Here is a 15,982-nt window from a genome sequence, read left to right on the forward strand (position 1 = left end):
TCAGGTCTGTTCCACACTCAAATTCTCTACGCCACCAGTACACCACTTACATCTGTTGCAAATTATCCTCCTACCACTTTTTTCGCTAACATTACTCACCTTCTTTATTTTCAGTTCCATTTTTTTCTCCTCCGCATCTATTCTTCTGTCAAATTCTATCATACAGTTTTTCTTTCCAATGTCTTTTAAATTCCTCTTTCCATTCTCTCCCTTACTATCCATCCGCATCTTAGGAATGCGGCACTTCCAAAAATCCTCCACTAAATTCACATTGAAGAACTTTTGTGCCATGGGCCAAGTTTTCGCTTCGCATTTAAGAACTGTCCACTGAAGTGCACAATGAATGTTGAAATTTTAAGTGATGAATTTGTTCCTCAATTCCAGTCGCTCACCCAGCCCTTATGGGCTAACCTCCGAATTTCTTGCTGTACTGCAAATCACCTATATTTTAAATTACCAGTTTCTCTCTTTTATATCAAATGATCTTCGTGCCTAATGTGATATATCATTTCTTAATCCTGCGCTTTTATTTTAAAATTTTCTCTGAAAAAATCTGATATTAAGCGATTACAATATTCAAGTGTTATCTTATCTGTGGCTTATTTCTTATTAGAACACCATTGTGATGATATCTAAATAAATTTACCAATCTTTAAAGATTAAATCAGAGATATGAAATGTCCTTGTTTTAACCCTTTGGATGCCTCTAAGAATTCAAATAAACCTTGTTAGGTTTTTCTGTTGAATAGAGAAATAAGTAAATTCCAAATTTTTCTTCTCTAAAGTTCGTTTTCAACGGGAAACAAGTGAATTAGTGGTTCTAGAAGTTTTATATATGCAAATTTTACATTCTTTACATCTATCTGATATTCCAATTGATAAAAATATAAAATTGTTAAAAAATAGAATGTTCAAGCTGACAGATAAATTCAAGATTATCTAGCGTTGCGGGACCGATCACATTTTCATTGTTGGTTCCAATTTTTATTAACAAGTAAGCAAGAAGCTCCTGGTCTGTAAATTAGGTATAATAAAATTCCGCAATGCTAAAATTGATACCTTAGTGAAGTCCGTGGTATCTTATTGCATTAAAAGATTACTCGCTCTTAATCTGCTATCTTTTATTTATTTATTACATATCTACTGCTTTTAAGAGAGTTAAATCCTGAAGAAAGCAGGGTAACACTTCGTAAAATTTGTCAACTAGTGCAACTAATGTGAATGGTTTTCTTACATAATTAAAAGAATTAATTACTTCGTTGTTTGAATGGTTCCAAATTTTTTCAAACGGAATGCACTTGTGTTTTTTCATTATATTTCACAAATTTACCATTTTCACACATCTTAAATCATTTACCATGCAATTTAAAAAGAACTTTTGTAATATGAATTACATGTAAAAGTTGTTTCTAAATAATTAACGTCTAAATCTAACAAAATATGTTATAAGCTGAATGATTGCAATTTAAAAAAAAATTGCCCTTTGATGAGTAGTACACAAAATATTTACAAATAATTTGTTGCAGATGAAAAAATAAATAAAAACATTAATAAAAGAAAAACAAAAAAACTATAATTATACTTTTGATTTTATAAATCAAGGCACACAGACATAATAAATATTTCTCTTCATATAAATTATTTGATGCACAGTTTTTAACATAGAATAAAAAGAAAAAAGTTATTTAAATAAAACACCTTTTAAACATGTTTAACAATACCATAAATTTTTCTTTATAAATTATGAAATTCTTTATTGTTATTAGTATTTATTGTTTTTCTTTTTTCTAAGTGCATGATAATGGAATATTTCAATTTTAACTTTTGTAGAACTGTCAATCAGTTGCTAAACCAGAACAATTAACTTTAGTGTCACGCATCTTGTGCAATGATTTTGTCAAATCTTCCATTGTTATTGGGCGCAAAGTATCTTTAAAATCTTCTTGATCCTCATTTAGTTTAATCGGACTGGAAGTCAATCTAAAATTGATAAATCTTAGTTTTATTAAAGAAATGGTAATAATTACATCTTTTTCATTTTATTTTTAATCTGAGTTACAACTTAACGTTCTGTATACTCGATAACAGAATATCCACATACTCACTTTGTATCAGTATTGTTTTTAAGATAATCTCTAATTCTGTACATGGAAGCATTGCGACAAAGCTCTTTTAAATCAGAGCCGGAAAATCCATCAGCTGCATTTGCCAATTTATCCAGGTCAACATTACTAGCAAGCGGTTCATTTTTCATAATAAGTTTCAATATATCCTTCCTTTGCGGTAATCCCTGTAATTAAAATTGGACGAGGTTTACAGATAAATTCTACTCATTCTAGTCAAATTCTTGTTTTGTTTTAGTACATTCGCCTATCGTTACATCAAACTTAATTAGATGCTGTCAGTGTCGATTATTTGAATGTACTATAAGCAGTATTTTTTAACGTCTTTTTTATGCAGGTAAGAAGGAAAAACCGTAGAATATAAAAATTTACGAGTTATAAATTTAAGAGAGGGTTATTGGCGCTCCTATAGCCTCCACACTACTTATGATTTACAGCCTATTTTTAACGGAATGGGGGTAGTTGATAGCTCGTGCCTATACTCAACTATCATTTCACCACAACGCGGAATGGCGATGTGTGACAGGTTATCTTGCACTGAATGGGTATGAGACGCTGACAATGCCGATTGCTCAACATTATTTTGGACTGCCCGGCGTTTGATACTCCAATGAAACATAATTAAAAAAACTATGGTGCGTTTTTCCACACATCCTTCTTTGTCTAACTCACAAATTTTCTTCAATCTGGAAAATTTGAGTCATAATTCTAACCAACATAATGAAGTTTTAAAAATCTACCTTACATAAAATTTTCTGGGAATTCTACCAGAGTAGACAGCGAAACTGTCTTTCATCGAATTTTTCTAGAAATGTGATAATACTAAAAGTTATAAATTTGTTTTAATATCTAATGTATATATGATGTTTACGGAAAAGCCTAGTAGCCATTTACGACAAAATGAACAATTTCTTTAGAAAGGGGAACTTCCGGAAAAAAAGACGCCTAAGAGGAAACCTATCAACTCCATTTTCAGAAGTATCCTTAATCGAATTTAACGGAAAAAATATATATCAAATAAAATTTGTATAGCTACATAAATGTTATTAGTAGAATAAATTAAAAGAATATCGTAGCAGTAACTTCTGAGAATATCTCCAAAAACTGAAAAATCTATTCATTAAGTATTATTTCCGATCAGCAATTTCCTACAAATTTGGAAATTTAGTTCAACATTAGATTCTTAATATTACTACACAGTTGACAGGCAGTAAAATATACGGAAGTATCTTATAACAGTTGATTAAGAGAAAGTTAAAATAATAATACTCTACATTTAGCTATAAGATCACAAAAGCTTGGATAGCTGAAGATCTGGCGAACCAAGAAGGCAAAAAATATTTAAGGCTTGTTCTAATGCTACTGCACTTAATGGTGCTGTGAATCTTAAACGAAATTAAGTACTTCAATAAAAAAAAAAAGTTAAGTGTTTACTGGTAATGGAACAAGGAATGTTGCAGGCATTCGTCTCAGTATTGCTTTATCGAGATCATGTGGTCGATTAGTTGCACCCATTACTATCACAGTGCAGCTTGGATCTGTGTTCAATCCATCCCAAAGCGTCATGAATTGTGCTTTCATCATGGCGGTAGCTTCATGATCTTGTACATTCCGTGAACGTAAAAATGAATCTAAAACAGTAACTATCTTTATATCCACTCTACTTCTAATTCACAGCAGCACTTTCAAATAAAAAAATAACTCACCAATTTCATCAATAAAAATTATGCAGGGTTGAATCTTGACGGCAAGGGTGAAAACTGCAGCGGCTAGCTTCTGACTTTCTCCGTACCACTTGTCGGTAAGTATTGATAAATCAAGATTGATGAAACGAGTACCTGCTTCCCGAGCTGTAGCTTTTGCAATCATAGTTTTACCGCATCCCGGTGGACCGTGAAGTAAAACTCCTATTTAAAAATTAAAATAGTGGTTAAAAAAAAGCAATAGTTTGCGCCACAATAATAAAAAAGAAAATAAATAAATTAAAAAAATTATATATACTATTTTCAGGGTATCTTTACCTTTGGGAGGTTGGGTAAGTTGAGAATCGGCAAACAAATCTTTCCTTTTCACAGGCAAAATTATTGTTTCTTTTATTTCCTGGATAACATGTCCAAGACCACCAATGCTGCTCCAAGTCACAGTAATATCGTTGGGATCAACCAAATGACTGGCAATCATCAATTCGTATTCTGTTAACTGCATTATATATTTATGAGTAAAGAAACAACAAAAAATGACAAGAAAGCAACAAATTGAAGATACTCACATCTTTATTACCAGATATTCCCAAACGTTTCAACATATCTACCGCCTGTAAAGTAAAATGTTTCATCCATTAATTTTGAACAAAATCTGCAATAATATACATAATACAGTTTAGGAAATGACCAAAAACGTCAGAACGCATGAAGAAAGTAATACAATAACTTCAAATTAATATTGTTGGCATTTACAACATAAACTAATTAATCCGAAAATAAGTAGTTTTTACCTTCTTAGCGGCATATTTCTTCTGCTTGTTAGTAGGATCTATTTGTTTAATTAACCATTTCACGGTAAAATAAGTAGCTAACGAAAATATGGAGACCCGAAGAGCAATTTGCAAGGCATCACTGTTGGAAATTAAATTACTCATTGTAAACGGATCCTTTTACAAAAATTTTTAAAATAATTTACATTCCATAAATGTACCAAACGACGAAACAGATTACAGGATTACACTAACATTTACTTGACATGATTTTGTTAAGTACTGATTTGCGGATAGTATCGCAACCTCTTCAAGTAACCTTCCCGTTTTCATTTCATTGAAAATATCGATATATTTTTTAATAACGATTTTTTATAGAGCCAGTAAAACAAATTCTAAGTTCTTAATTATTGTTACAGGTAATATTAAAATTTATTTGAACTCATATTCAGTATTTTAGTGTACTACTATCACATAATTCATTTAAAAAACCCTTATGCAACTGTCCTACCGGACAGTTTTAATAGCTATGACCCCTGCTTTCTATTACTTCCAAGAACAACTTTTTTGTTCAAATATCAGCACTTTTAGTTTACAGCAATACTCCCAGAACTAATACTTACTATCATTTCCTTTACCATTACAACTTAATAATAATAATTATATGTATATTATATAAGAACTTTTTCTTAACTAACAGTATCTTCTTCCTGGTGACAAATGTTAAAAATTTTCTAATCAGAATGATATTAATCTTGATTTACTAATACAATTCTCATTATTATTTTAGTAATAATGAAAATGAAGAAGAGACGTAATATTACATTTGAAATAAATTAATACGGAAATTCATGCATTTATGGGAACTTATGTAAGTATTCATTCAGCCTATATCAAAAAATCTGCGGATTAAAATTCTTAAGGGAACAATTCTTGGTCATTCAAGAGCTATGCTTTAAAAAAAAATATCCATATTTAGCTAGTTGGAGAGTTATATTTTCCTATGGTTTGTTTTGCTCTGAAATAATTCTAATGTAGCGCCCTCTTCCCGTTAGCAATTTTATTATTTATCACCTTTGACTTGAAGTGCATGCATTATTCGCCTCCTAAAACATCCACTAATCATTTCCTCAAGATTAGTAAATTTTGAGCAGTTTTCTCTTTATTGATTGCACAAAACAATTGCAGACCAATAGCTTTGCTCTATGGAACCTGCATGTAGCTTTTCCAAATAAACTAGCAATAAGGTAAAATGAAAATATATTTGTAAATTATCTGGAAAACAAATTAAGTTGGCACATCTTGGACTTGTAGTTCTTGAAACTCAGAATTTCCCCAAATATGGTCATGTTTACTGTTGGAAGTAGGTTGTGTGATTCGGGGGCATAGAATTGGGCGGGGCTTCCTCTATATTTTCTGTTCCATGAAACAAATTTACCTAAATATAATGCATTGCTAGGTATGTTTACTTTCTGTTAAGTTGTTTTTTTATTTAATTAGTTTTGCATTTTTTTTAAAGAGTACCTTTTAGCGTTAATGATAACTCAAAGCAAATAAAAATACAATGATTTTTTTTTCCTCAATTAGTTTCGACTAATTGATCAATGTCATATGTATGTACATTTTTCTGTATTTAAAAAGTTTTCATTGTAATTCACCGTTTTTTCCAGATAATTATTCAAAATAAAAGCCATTCCAAATGCCTGGGTAAGTGTTTTTTATGTTATCTATTTTGTTTCGTACCGACTCAGTTTCGTACATTGGAATAATTTTTTCGTCGTTTTTATCACAATTCTACAATCTACTTTAATAACTTAATACCTCTCTTAGCACTGAAATATCGCTATTAGATTAATTTTTTTTAAGATTGTTAAGAGCAATAGTTTTCTCGTTGCACAACCAGATTCTCTTCTTTATTAAACGCACCCATTAGAAAGACAAATAGTATTCCTAAAAACACCCAGTTGTATTAAATTGAATTTTTAGTCTTTGTTTACAATGCTGTAAAATTCTCTGGAATTCTAGTTGTTAAAAATAATCAATTAGTGATTCACATTTGTTTAAAATATGAATAATCATTCAGTTAAAGTAGAATAAGTCAAAAAATGTACAGTAATCCGTTGGTGTGAAAGTTTGTGGTTTTCAGTTTACTTTTTAAAAAATAGTGTGCACATATGTTGAGCTAATAAACTCATATTTTAAGCTAAATAATTGAAGTGTAGGCTCTCATTTCCCATATTGATCTCACCCAAAAATGAAGAATTCCTAACTATATTTGGAAAATAAAACCAGTTATAAATTTTTATTAAGTAGATTGTAAGTGGGGAAAAACCGTAAGTTGGAGCTGAAATTCATAATGTGGCGGAAGCTTAAATTTAAATCTGCTATAGAGGTATTTAATGTGACAAGTGATGCCTTATGTTCTATTTTCTATTTCTTCAGCCAAAACGGAGATTAGCTAAGTACCTAGAGTTCGGCCGTAATACCATTACCTTCAAGAAACTGTATGAGACGAATGACGCTGCTTGGTTCAGTCATATTCACAGAACACAATCCATATTCATATCTTTTTGTTGTCAAAAATCAGTTAATTTTTCTGAAAATAATTGTTTGTTTGATAAACTGAAAATCACACGGATTTAGAAGTGGGATTTTATTTTCTAAGCGTAGAGAGTGCGGTCTAGTCGATGCTGAACCTGCTGCTCTAATGCAGTTTGTATTGTAGTTTGGGGAACCGTTGATATCGTTTTACCTAAATTTCTGCATTGTTCTGGGAAACAGAATAATCTCGTCTTCTAAATATATAATAAATACTAATAAAAATAAAAATGCAAGGGATTAACTAAGTGGTTAACGAATACTGGATTCCAACGCGGAGAAAACGGATTCGAATCGAGCTGCTGACCCTTAGATTTTCTCATCCCAGGAGCTTTTTACAGCTCACTCTCAGATGATGGATTACTGGATGATGGATGCTGTCTTGTAACAAGAGATCATCACTGTCCAAAAATCGGCAGTGCACTGAAAAAAGCTCCCCAATAACCTTAGATGTGAACGCGCCTTAAATACAAAACAAAAAATTCATTTTGAAATGTAGTATTAATAAAGACAAATCTTAATAGTCCATGTCCGTCAGAGAGAGTCGCATCTTTATGTATATGTAAAGTAATAGTTCTTATATATAAATAAATAGTTCTTATATATAAGGGCTGAAAAGAAAATGAGTCACAGATCAAAATTAAATTTAAAAAAATCTAATGTTAAAAGCCACAACTTACACTTTGGCTATACATAAGTGAGGCGTTTAATGAAAAAATATTATAATAATAAATACAAAATGACTGAAAGTAAAAAATTAAATGTAGGATTTTGTTAAAAAAACACAACACTTATAAATCACAGTGCGGGCAGTGCAGCAGAAATTCGATTCGAACAAGTAAAGGTCCAAACCACTTAGATATACCTAGATTATACAGTAAAGCATTGTCACTCAGAATAAAAATTTCAATAAATTGTTGTGCACGGCTGATAATGAACCATTAGATCGAATGGCCGTTAAAGTATGTGAAAACAAAATAGGAGCTCGCTTGCAATATATCTTAATAATTCAGGACGACCTTAGGCTTCTCACCAAAAGTCCATGAAACACTGATTCTGATAAGTATATGTGTGTAAATATTAATCATTGTTTCGAAATACTTTGTAAGTTCCCCGCAATCTCTATTGTGGTGTACACTTGCTCTGAACAAATAGTATTTTCGTTCCTTCCGTTCTTTATTAGATTCCCAATTTTTCAATGACATTAACAAACGAGATACCATTAAATTTGGCTTATCTTGGATAGTTTAAGCAGTAAAAGGCAAAATTTTAAAGTTAAGAAAGTAAATAAAACCAAATTAGTTCTGGCTATTTAGGTGCGTTTTTTACAAGGACTTTTTTTTTGTAGAATCCAAAACATTCTTATAATTCCTTTTACACTATTGTTTATTTATTGTAAAAAAATTATATCATGAAGAGTTTATTAAAGTAATATGAAAAAATTATACTTACTGAAAAGTGTCTTAATAATTTATGAATTTTAGTTTCAAATTAGGCCGAAATAAAGTCATTATCGCATTATTACACTATAAAGCTCTATAAATTTTTTTATGTTTATCTAAGTTACACATCAGATATGATAATAAATGTCAACATTGTTTGGATGAATGTATTATTATTATTATTATTTTTTTATATATATTAAAGTGGGGATCGGTAAAACGTGCTACATTCCAACAAGTAAATTCAGTGAATCAGTGATTAACTTGCCCTTGACTTGTGAGTTCATGATGTTTATTAAAATGTTAGAAAAGTTTTTTTAGTGATTACGTTATACTTGAAATTTATTATTCAATAGAATAAATTTGGAATTCTAATCGTAAAGAAAGAATAAATAAAATGTTTAAGCAGGAAAGAGCAGATCTTAGCCCACCGCCTGTACAAGTAGGTCCGTTAGATAATTCTAAATTGTACACAAGAAGACATCATGAAGGTGGAGCTAGTAAAAATTCTTTCTCAGTTAGTGATTCTAAAAGTGGCCCACAAAACGTTTCCTCCTTGACCAGTGATTACGAAGAACTTGATGGAAACGGAAATTTTACAATCAATCCTGAAGCACTAGAAGAAACAGATACTTCAAAAAGTACACTAACTCAGCCTGATGGTCCCTCAAGTAAAACTGGGTAATATGTTTGGTAAATGTCTAGAGGCTATTTTTAAGCAATTTTGTGAATTTATTTTGGGTGTGTGTGAGTGTGTTAGTAGTAATGCCAAAGTGAAACAATGTCTGGTGTTATCGCCGCAGCAGATTTGTCAGACTCATTTGGTTTCATTTTTAATTAAATAAGCGTTCCGCCCTCTTTTACTTTAAATCATTTTTATAGAATAATGTAAGATAATTCTTAACTCTAGGTTAGGAGTTTTCGTTTTCATCACAGTAGTAATTTTGATAGAATGAATTAAAAACGTCTAACTGACCATACAGACTATAATGCTCTCCATTCCAAATCAGTTGTTATTGCGACACAGGCTGTTACAAATGTCCTCTTCTCTAAGGATCTCCCGACAGACGAAGTTAACATGATTTCTGTCTATACGATAAAAATATAAATTCAGCACCAGAGCTCTCCACCTTCTAGGACGGAACACTTTGAAAAAAGTACCAGAACTACTGTAGAGATATAGCCCCAAGGTTTGTAAACCTGGGGGCCCTCAGTAGCTGAAAAACACATCTTGCGTTGACCATAACCGAGTTGGTATCTAGCTGTCTAATTAGCATAGTCTGCAACCAAAATGATACGTTAACCACAAAGGCACCATTAAGATTGAATCATCAGGACTTCCTTCTCTTAAGACTCGGTTCCAGCACACGCAAATATGTAGGTGGCACCGGGACATACCATGGGAGGGTAATAAATATAAAAGGTATGTTGTGGTGCTCAGGTAAATGTATCGCCGCTGAAACCCACCAAGGTTATGGAAAGAAGGAAGAAATGTTCACCCTCTCTGATTTTTGGTAAGTCTGATAATTGCAACTAAGGTACTGAGGGTGCTAGGTACACATATAATCTGAAAGCTACTTTCGAAACATAAGCGTACCACAGGGGTTACCAGTCCCATTAACATGGGAGCTTGGGTTGGTCTTGATGGTCGAAACAGCCAAAACCGCTGTCGGAAACTCATGGAAGTCACCCTGTGGGAGGACTAAAAAGTTCCTCCATCTCATTCAGGTCTTTTCGTGTTTTTACAAATAATAGATACATCACTTTCTTAGATAACGTAGATTTTGAATTTACTTCTTTATAACATTTACCTCAGTTCAATTTTTAAAAAATAAATTTGCTTTTGAAAAGGAGCAAAACAAAAGTTAAAATTATAAAATACATGATTTTTGAGGCATTTTCGGGTTTAATCTAAAAATAAATTTGAAAAAATGTTCTGGATTTTCTGTTTTGTTTTCATTCATCGACTTGATTCTTGAAGTTTAGCTGTAATCGCTACATTTTATCTATAACTTTCAAGGAGTTCCTCACTTTTTTACTGCTAAAAAAAGTCTTTTTCTAATGTAAAACTGGTTTTGTGCGAGATTAAACCAAAAAATAAATTATTGAATATTATTAATTTAAACCTATCTTTTTCCTTGCTTTCTAATATTATTGTAATTTACAGTGTGAATAATATGTCGCTAAGTAACATGTCCTGCTCCCGCTGTGGAGAAGGCTTCGAACCTCATGAAAAAATTGTGAACTCTACTGGTGATTTGTGGCACACACAATGTTTTGTGTAAGATTTTATATTCAATATTCTTAAAAAACTTTTATCTACTTAATTTAAATTAAATTTGTTATTAAATGTTTTTTTTTTAGGTGTGCTCAATGTTTTCGACCATTTCCTGATGGTACATTCTATGAATTTGAAGGTCGAAAATATTGCGAACATGATTTCCATGTACTGTTTGCACCATGCTGTGGAAAATGTAATAGTTTTGTTATTGGGAGAGTAATTAAGGCAATGAACGCTAATTGGCATCCCCAGTGTTTCAGGTATTTTTGAGTGAACATTTTTACAACCTACAGAATTTTCTTTAGAATAAACCGCTATTGCTTAAATAACGCATTTTTTTTTTTTTTAAAAAAAAAGTATATTTAATAATATATTAAAAATCCTTGTCAAAAAAAGAGCGAGAAGTGAGTTGTTGACATGGTTCTTTTCTTATATGTTTCGAGTAGACTCTTGATAATATCGTTATCACCATCCTCGTCTGTATATTTCCAATTTCTAACTTTTAACCGCATTTACATGAGCGTTTTTCTATCATTATTGCTTAATGCTATAATAAAGGCCTAATCGTTTAAATAAATAAATTACCCATCCACTTTTTGAAATTTATTTCTACTACTCCATATAAAATGGTAATATTTGATTTAATAGTAGTAATAGGCGCCTGACATCTGTTATTCACCAAGATTTTCAAACAGTGGTTTAGCTTTTAATTTGGCTTTACAATTTTCCAACAACATCTGCAATGTTATCTGCAAAGACTTAAACCTCGTTGATGCTCACTTAGCTTAAATAATTTTCCTCTTTATTTCTTATTGTCAACCAAAGATTTTCTCTAGGATATTTCACTTCCTGTGGAATTGGAACCAAATTTTCCTTCCTTTTTTCGCTGGAGACTCAGGAAGGAGGACCCTGAGTAGTAGACCTTTCATCCAATGGTGCATCTCGTGGTGGTCTACTTTATACCCTTAGGAGAATTCCAATTGTGTATCTTTCAGTTTTCTTACAACCTCTACGCAGGTTGTTTAATTGAGAATTAAAAAATAATTAGTAAAAATTGTATTGTATGTTTAAGAAAAAAGAATAATTTAGAAGGTCGAGAAGTATTAAGTGAAAGTTTATGAGTAAACAGAATTTTTAAATTTCATGTAAAGTTGGTAATATTGAATAAAATAATGAAAGAATATTTCTACTTCATTATGTTTAAAGGTGTGAACATTGTGACAAAGAGTTGGCTGAATTGGGTTTTGTAAGACATGGCGGTATGGCCTTGTGCCACGAATGCAGAGCCATACTTAAAGCTGCCGGTTCGAATAAACATACCTGTTACAAGTGCCAGTAAGTGACCTAACAATCATTTACTACTTACCGATTTTCTTGTTTTACTTGGTAGTAATGCGTATGCTCTCTTTTTTTGTTTTGATTCCGTTAGAGCCAGGTAAAATAATATTGGACAAATTATTTTTCAGTGGAATAATTGATGAGAAACCTTTGAGATTCCGAGGCGAAGTATACCATCCTTATCATTTCAATTGTACAGCTTGTGGCGTGGAACTAAATTCTGATGCAAGAGAAGTTAAAAGTAGACCTGGATTTACAGCGAATGATATGGTTAGTTCAAGAAAATATGCTCCATCAAGTCACCAATCGCATAACAGTAGTTACAGCACAGAGATAACCAGCCCGCGCGCCGCATGTGTCTCTTAATAAATAATACCATAGTAAATTAAAGAATATTGAGATGCCGCAAATCGTTGCGAATTTGAAATTAGAAATAAAATTTACTAATATTCTAAATTTTCATGAAATGAACAAAAAGACATTGTTAAGGGGTTAAATAAGTTCCTAAAAATGGTTCCTAAGATTTTCCTAAAATATTCGAATATACATTTCCATATACATACATCTTCAAGGTGGTTTGGATGTAATGGTTCAAAGTTCGAACGATTACGTATTAGAATAGTTCTCAGGCAGGAATTGGGATTGGCTTTTGTATTAGTTACATTTCAGTGTAACGTACGAAATAATTTTGGTACGAATAAGTATGAATCAAATATTTGGAGTTAATAGAAAATTTGTTAGTTAAGAACTTTGATAATAGTAGTTAAAAAAAGTCGAGAAATGGTTCATATACAATTTTTTCTCGTTTTGAATCCTATAATTTTGTTACGCCATTATGCTGAAAGCTACTTAAAATATTTATCTTTATACTAATTATTCTTGTTATTTGTTTAAATTTCTTAAATAAATACCTCGAGTGTTGGAAGAAAAAAAATCGATGAAGCTCTAATACCAATTGTACGATACAGAATAGTTTGCGAGGAATGTAAAGATTCCTCGTGTTACTAATTAAGAGTCCCGCACCATGCTTAATTAAACTAGAAATTCTACAATTATAAAGCTACCTCTGAAATACCTAGATTCCTGAAGGAAAGAAGGGTTTATTATAAACTCTGAATAGAGTAATGGAATCCAACACAATATTTATACTATTTATTTTCAATATTTGCTTTCATTGTTCACAGAATGAATTGTACTGTTTACGATGTCATGATAAAATGGGCGTACCGATATGCGGAGCATGCCGTCGTCCTATTGAAGAAAGAGTTGTCACAGCTCTCGGGAAACATTGGCACGTAGAAGTGAGTCAATTAAGTATTGAAATTATGTGTTTTACTTTTATAGAAATAGCAAATTAATAATATTTTTCTCTAAAGAATTCTTTTCTATTAGATGTCTCATTTGTTGTTTCAACATTAGCTGATGATTTTAATTATTATTAATTGATATTTGTTGCATTTTAAATTCTATTTTCAGCACTTTGTTTGTACCAAATGTGAGAAACCATTTCTTGGACACCGTCATTATGAGAAAAAAGGTTTAGCCTACTGTGAAACCCATTATCACCAATTGTTTGGCAATCTGTGTTTTGTTTGTAATCAAGTTATCGCTGGTGATGGTAAGTTCGTTTTTTGTTTATGTAGATATATATTTAATAATCAGTTTTTTTTTCTTGAAGTTTAGATGTTGATCAGTGATATCAACTAAACTATAAGGAATCGGCGCGCCACAAAATATTATGGCTCTAATAGATTTATTTACTTCTTTACAAACCGAATCCCTTTCTAAAAAATAAAATTACATATTCGGTGCTCACATTGCTAAAACAAATAATAAAGTTCTGAAATTGATTATGAAGAGGGGCAGAATTAAAATGTGAAACTTTAAATATGGAAGAAAGTTTCGTTTTTCGTAAGATGTGGCGTTGAAGGTCGCTTTCTGGTAGCACTGATGTTGGCAGACCTTCCAATCTGACCTTGAATGTGCCATTTTTTGTATTAAAAGCTTCTGTTATTTGCTTTAAGTCTTGTTTTCAAAAAACTTGTTTTTCTTGTTCCAGTATTCACGGCTATGAATAAAGCATGGTGTGTACATCACTTCGCTTGTTCACTATGCGATCAGAAAATGACACACAAGACGAAATTCTACGAATTAGATCTAAAACCTGTTTGTAAAAAGTGTTACGATAAATTGCCACATGAATTGAAAAGACGTCTTAGAAAAGCATTAGAATTTGCGCCAAAAAGTCCAACTGGTGGAGGTGCATTATCCCTGACGGCCACAACGCCACCCTAGCACCGTCGTTCTGACCAAACGGTCTGCGATGTTATTGCTGGCAAATGTCAGCAAATGATGAGACGTAATACTGCTGAAGATTAATTATGTTTAAATAAGTTTTTAAAGAAGAAATTAATTTTACTAAACTTTAGTCAATATTGGTATTTAGTATGGTTCATTCAATTGTAATTGTAAAAAAGTTATCTTATTTTAATACAATAATCTCTGAACTTGAAAATCTTACATAATAATCTGTACGACTTAGAGCGTAAAATATAAGTTGGTATTTAGTATTGTTGTATTTTTAAATGTGCTAGGGATCGCAAGTTCTTCAAAAGTGATGACAAAATAGTAACCCATTGTGTCGGAAGACGTTTAGGGGCAGCTATGAATGAATATCAATGCAGATTAAATCCCCTAATTTTTAACATTTTTACTCGTCAAAAGCTTTTATTGGGTATTAACAAAATTCTGAGGATTATCATTCATTATACTGTGTATTTCATTAGAAAACAATAAGTTTCATAGAAGTGAGATTCACTCTCAGTAGTTCCCTTAAGGATGAAATTGTAGAATTTCTACGATGTTTTGCTAACTTAGAAAACCCTCTTTATGAGTGGAAAGCCTCTTTATAATTAATTAGCAATGTACAGTAAATAGTGAAAAGTGAGTTTTTCTTTCTTGATTGTACTTGAACTTCTAACTTCTCTTGGTAAAAAACGTGTAATTGTAATTAATCTAGATGAATCCAATATTGAAAGTTTTTATTACTGTTTCTGCTTTAACTGTAAAATCAAGAGGCATTCGTTATAAGTGTATTAGTTTGAAAGAACTCATTAAGTTGCAATCAGGATTTTTTTAAAAATTTTTTGAGGGAAAAGGCAAAATAATTTCTGTACAATACGACTCATTCACTCTCAGGCGTTTCAAAAATGTTAGTATAAACATAGTATGTAGTTAATTACAATTAATTGTATTCGAAACTGTAGTTCAGTCAATAAAAAGAGTCTTATTAAGTGATGTTTCCAACAGTCAGATTATAAATTTACGCAATTTCGCGTTTAATGCATATGGTGCTTATTAGCTTTGTTATTTACATAATAAAAATAAATAAATCTAATTTTCCATATAAATTGCTTTTATAGAAAATAAAGGTTAATTTTACTGGATATAAATGTTTTACAAATCTCACTGTCAGCTTTATATGAATTCTCACAGAAATGTAAACAACGTTTTCGATACCAAAAAAACGTTACATGACCAGGGGAAGGTGGTTGGGGAGTGGGAAGTTGAGACTACCTATAAAAAGAAGTGTTGGATTGGTTTTTTGACATTGGATTGTTTGATATTGTGGCAAATAATTTTTTCTTTTCGTCAAAATTAAAATATTTTTATTTTTTTTAACAACTCAATTTATTTTCTTTATAATTACTCTCAGCCTTGATTATTT

At 31.3% G+C, this 15,982-nt stretch overlaps 2 protein-coding genes across 5 annotated transcripts; one reads left to right on the top strand and one right to left on the bottom strand.

Annotated features, from left to right (window-relative positions):
- Window positions 1-1,551: 1,551 nt before the first annotated feature.
- LOC141457995 (outer mitochondrial transmembrane helix translocase-like) lies at window positions 1,552-8,671 on the bottom strand. Of its 2 annotated transcripts, none has more exons than XM_074135447.1 (7): window positions 8,647-8,671; window positions 4,393-4,437; window positions 4,145-4,322; window positions 3,830-4,030; window positions 3,558-3,754; window positions 2,106-2,290; window positions 1,552-1,980 (listed from the first exon to the last, which is right to left on the bottom strand). In XM_074135447.1, the coding sequence occupies exons 2-7, from the start codon at window positions 4,426-4,428 to the stop codon at window positions 1,836-1,838; spliced, it is 942 nt and encodes a 313-aa protein (XP_073991548.1). In that variant the 5' UTR covers window positions 4,429-4,437; window positions 8,647-8,671; the 3' UTR covers window positions 1,552-1,835. The 2 variants fall into 2 exon arrangements, with proteins under 2 accessions (XP_073991548.1, XP_073991547.1); XM_074135446.1 differs by lacking the exon at window positions 8,647-8,671 and adding an exon at window positions 4,618-4,924.
- On the top strand, window positions 5,388-15,548 carry stck (LIM zinc finger domain containing stck). Of its 3 annotated transcripts, none has more exons than XM_074135442.1 (9): window positions 5,388-5,467; window positions 6,267-6,303; window positions 10,804-10,917; window positions 11,001-11,177; window positions 12,124-12,252; window positions 12,384-12,525; window positions 13,440-13,556; window positions 13,732-13,873; window positions 14,315-15,548. In XM_074135442.1, exons 2-9 carry the CDS (start codon window positions 6,296-6,298, stop codon window positions 14,548-14,550), a joined length of 1,065 nt encoding a protein of 354 aa, XP_073991543.1. In that variant the 5' UTR covers window positions 5,388-5,467; window positions 6,267-6,295; the 3' UTR covers window positions 14,551-15,548. The 3 variants fall into 3 exon arrangements, with proteins under 3 accessions (XP_073991543.1, XP_073991542.1, XP_073991541.1); XM_074135441.1 differs by lacking the exon at window positions 5,388-5,467 and adding an exon at window positions 5,902-6,055; XM_074135440.1 differs by lacking the exons at window positions 5,388-5,467; window positions 6,267-6,303 and adding an exon at window positions 8,903-9,317.
- The last annotated feature ends 434 nt before the right edge of the window (window positions 15,549-15,982 follow it).

The sequence above is a fragment of the Rhodnius prolixus genome, unplaced genomic scaffold (assembly GCF_049639745.1).
Source record: "Rhodnius prolixus isolate KJV_2025 unplaced genomic scaffold, Rpr scaffold_5, whole genome shotgun sequence".
NCBI classification, from domain to species: Eukaryota; Metazoa; Arthropoda; class Insecta; order Hemiptera; family Reduviidae; genus Rhodnius; species Rhodnius prolixus.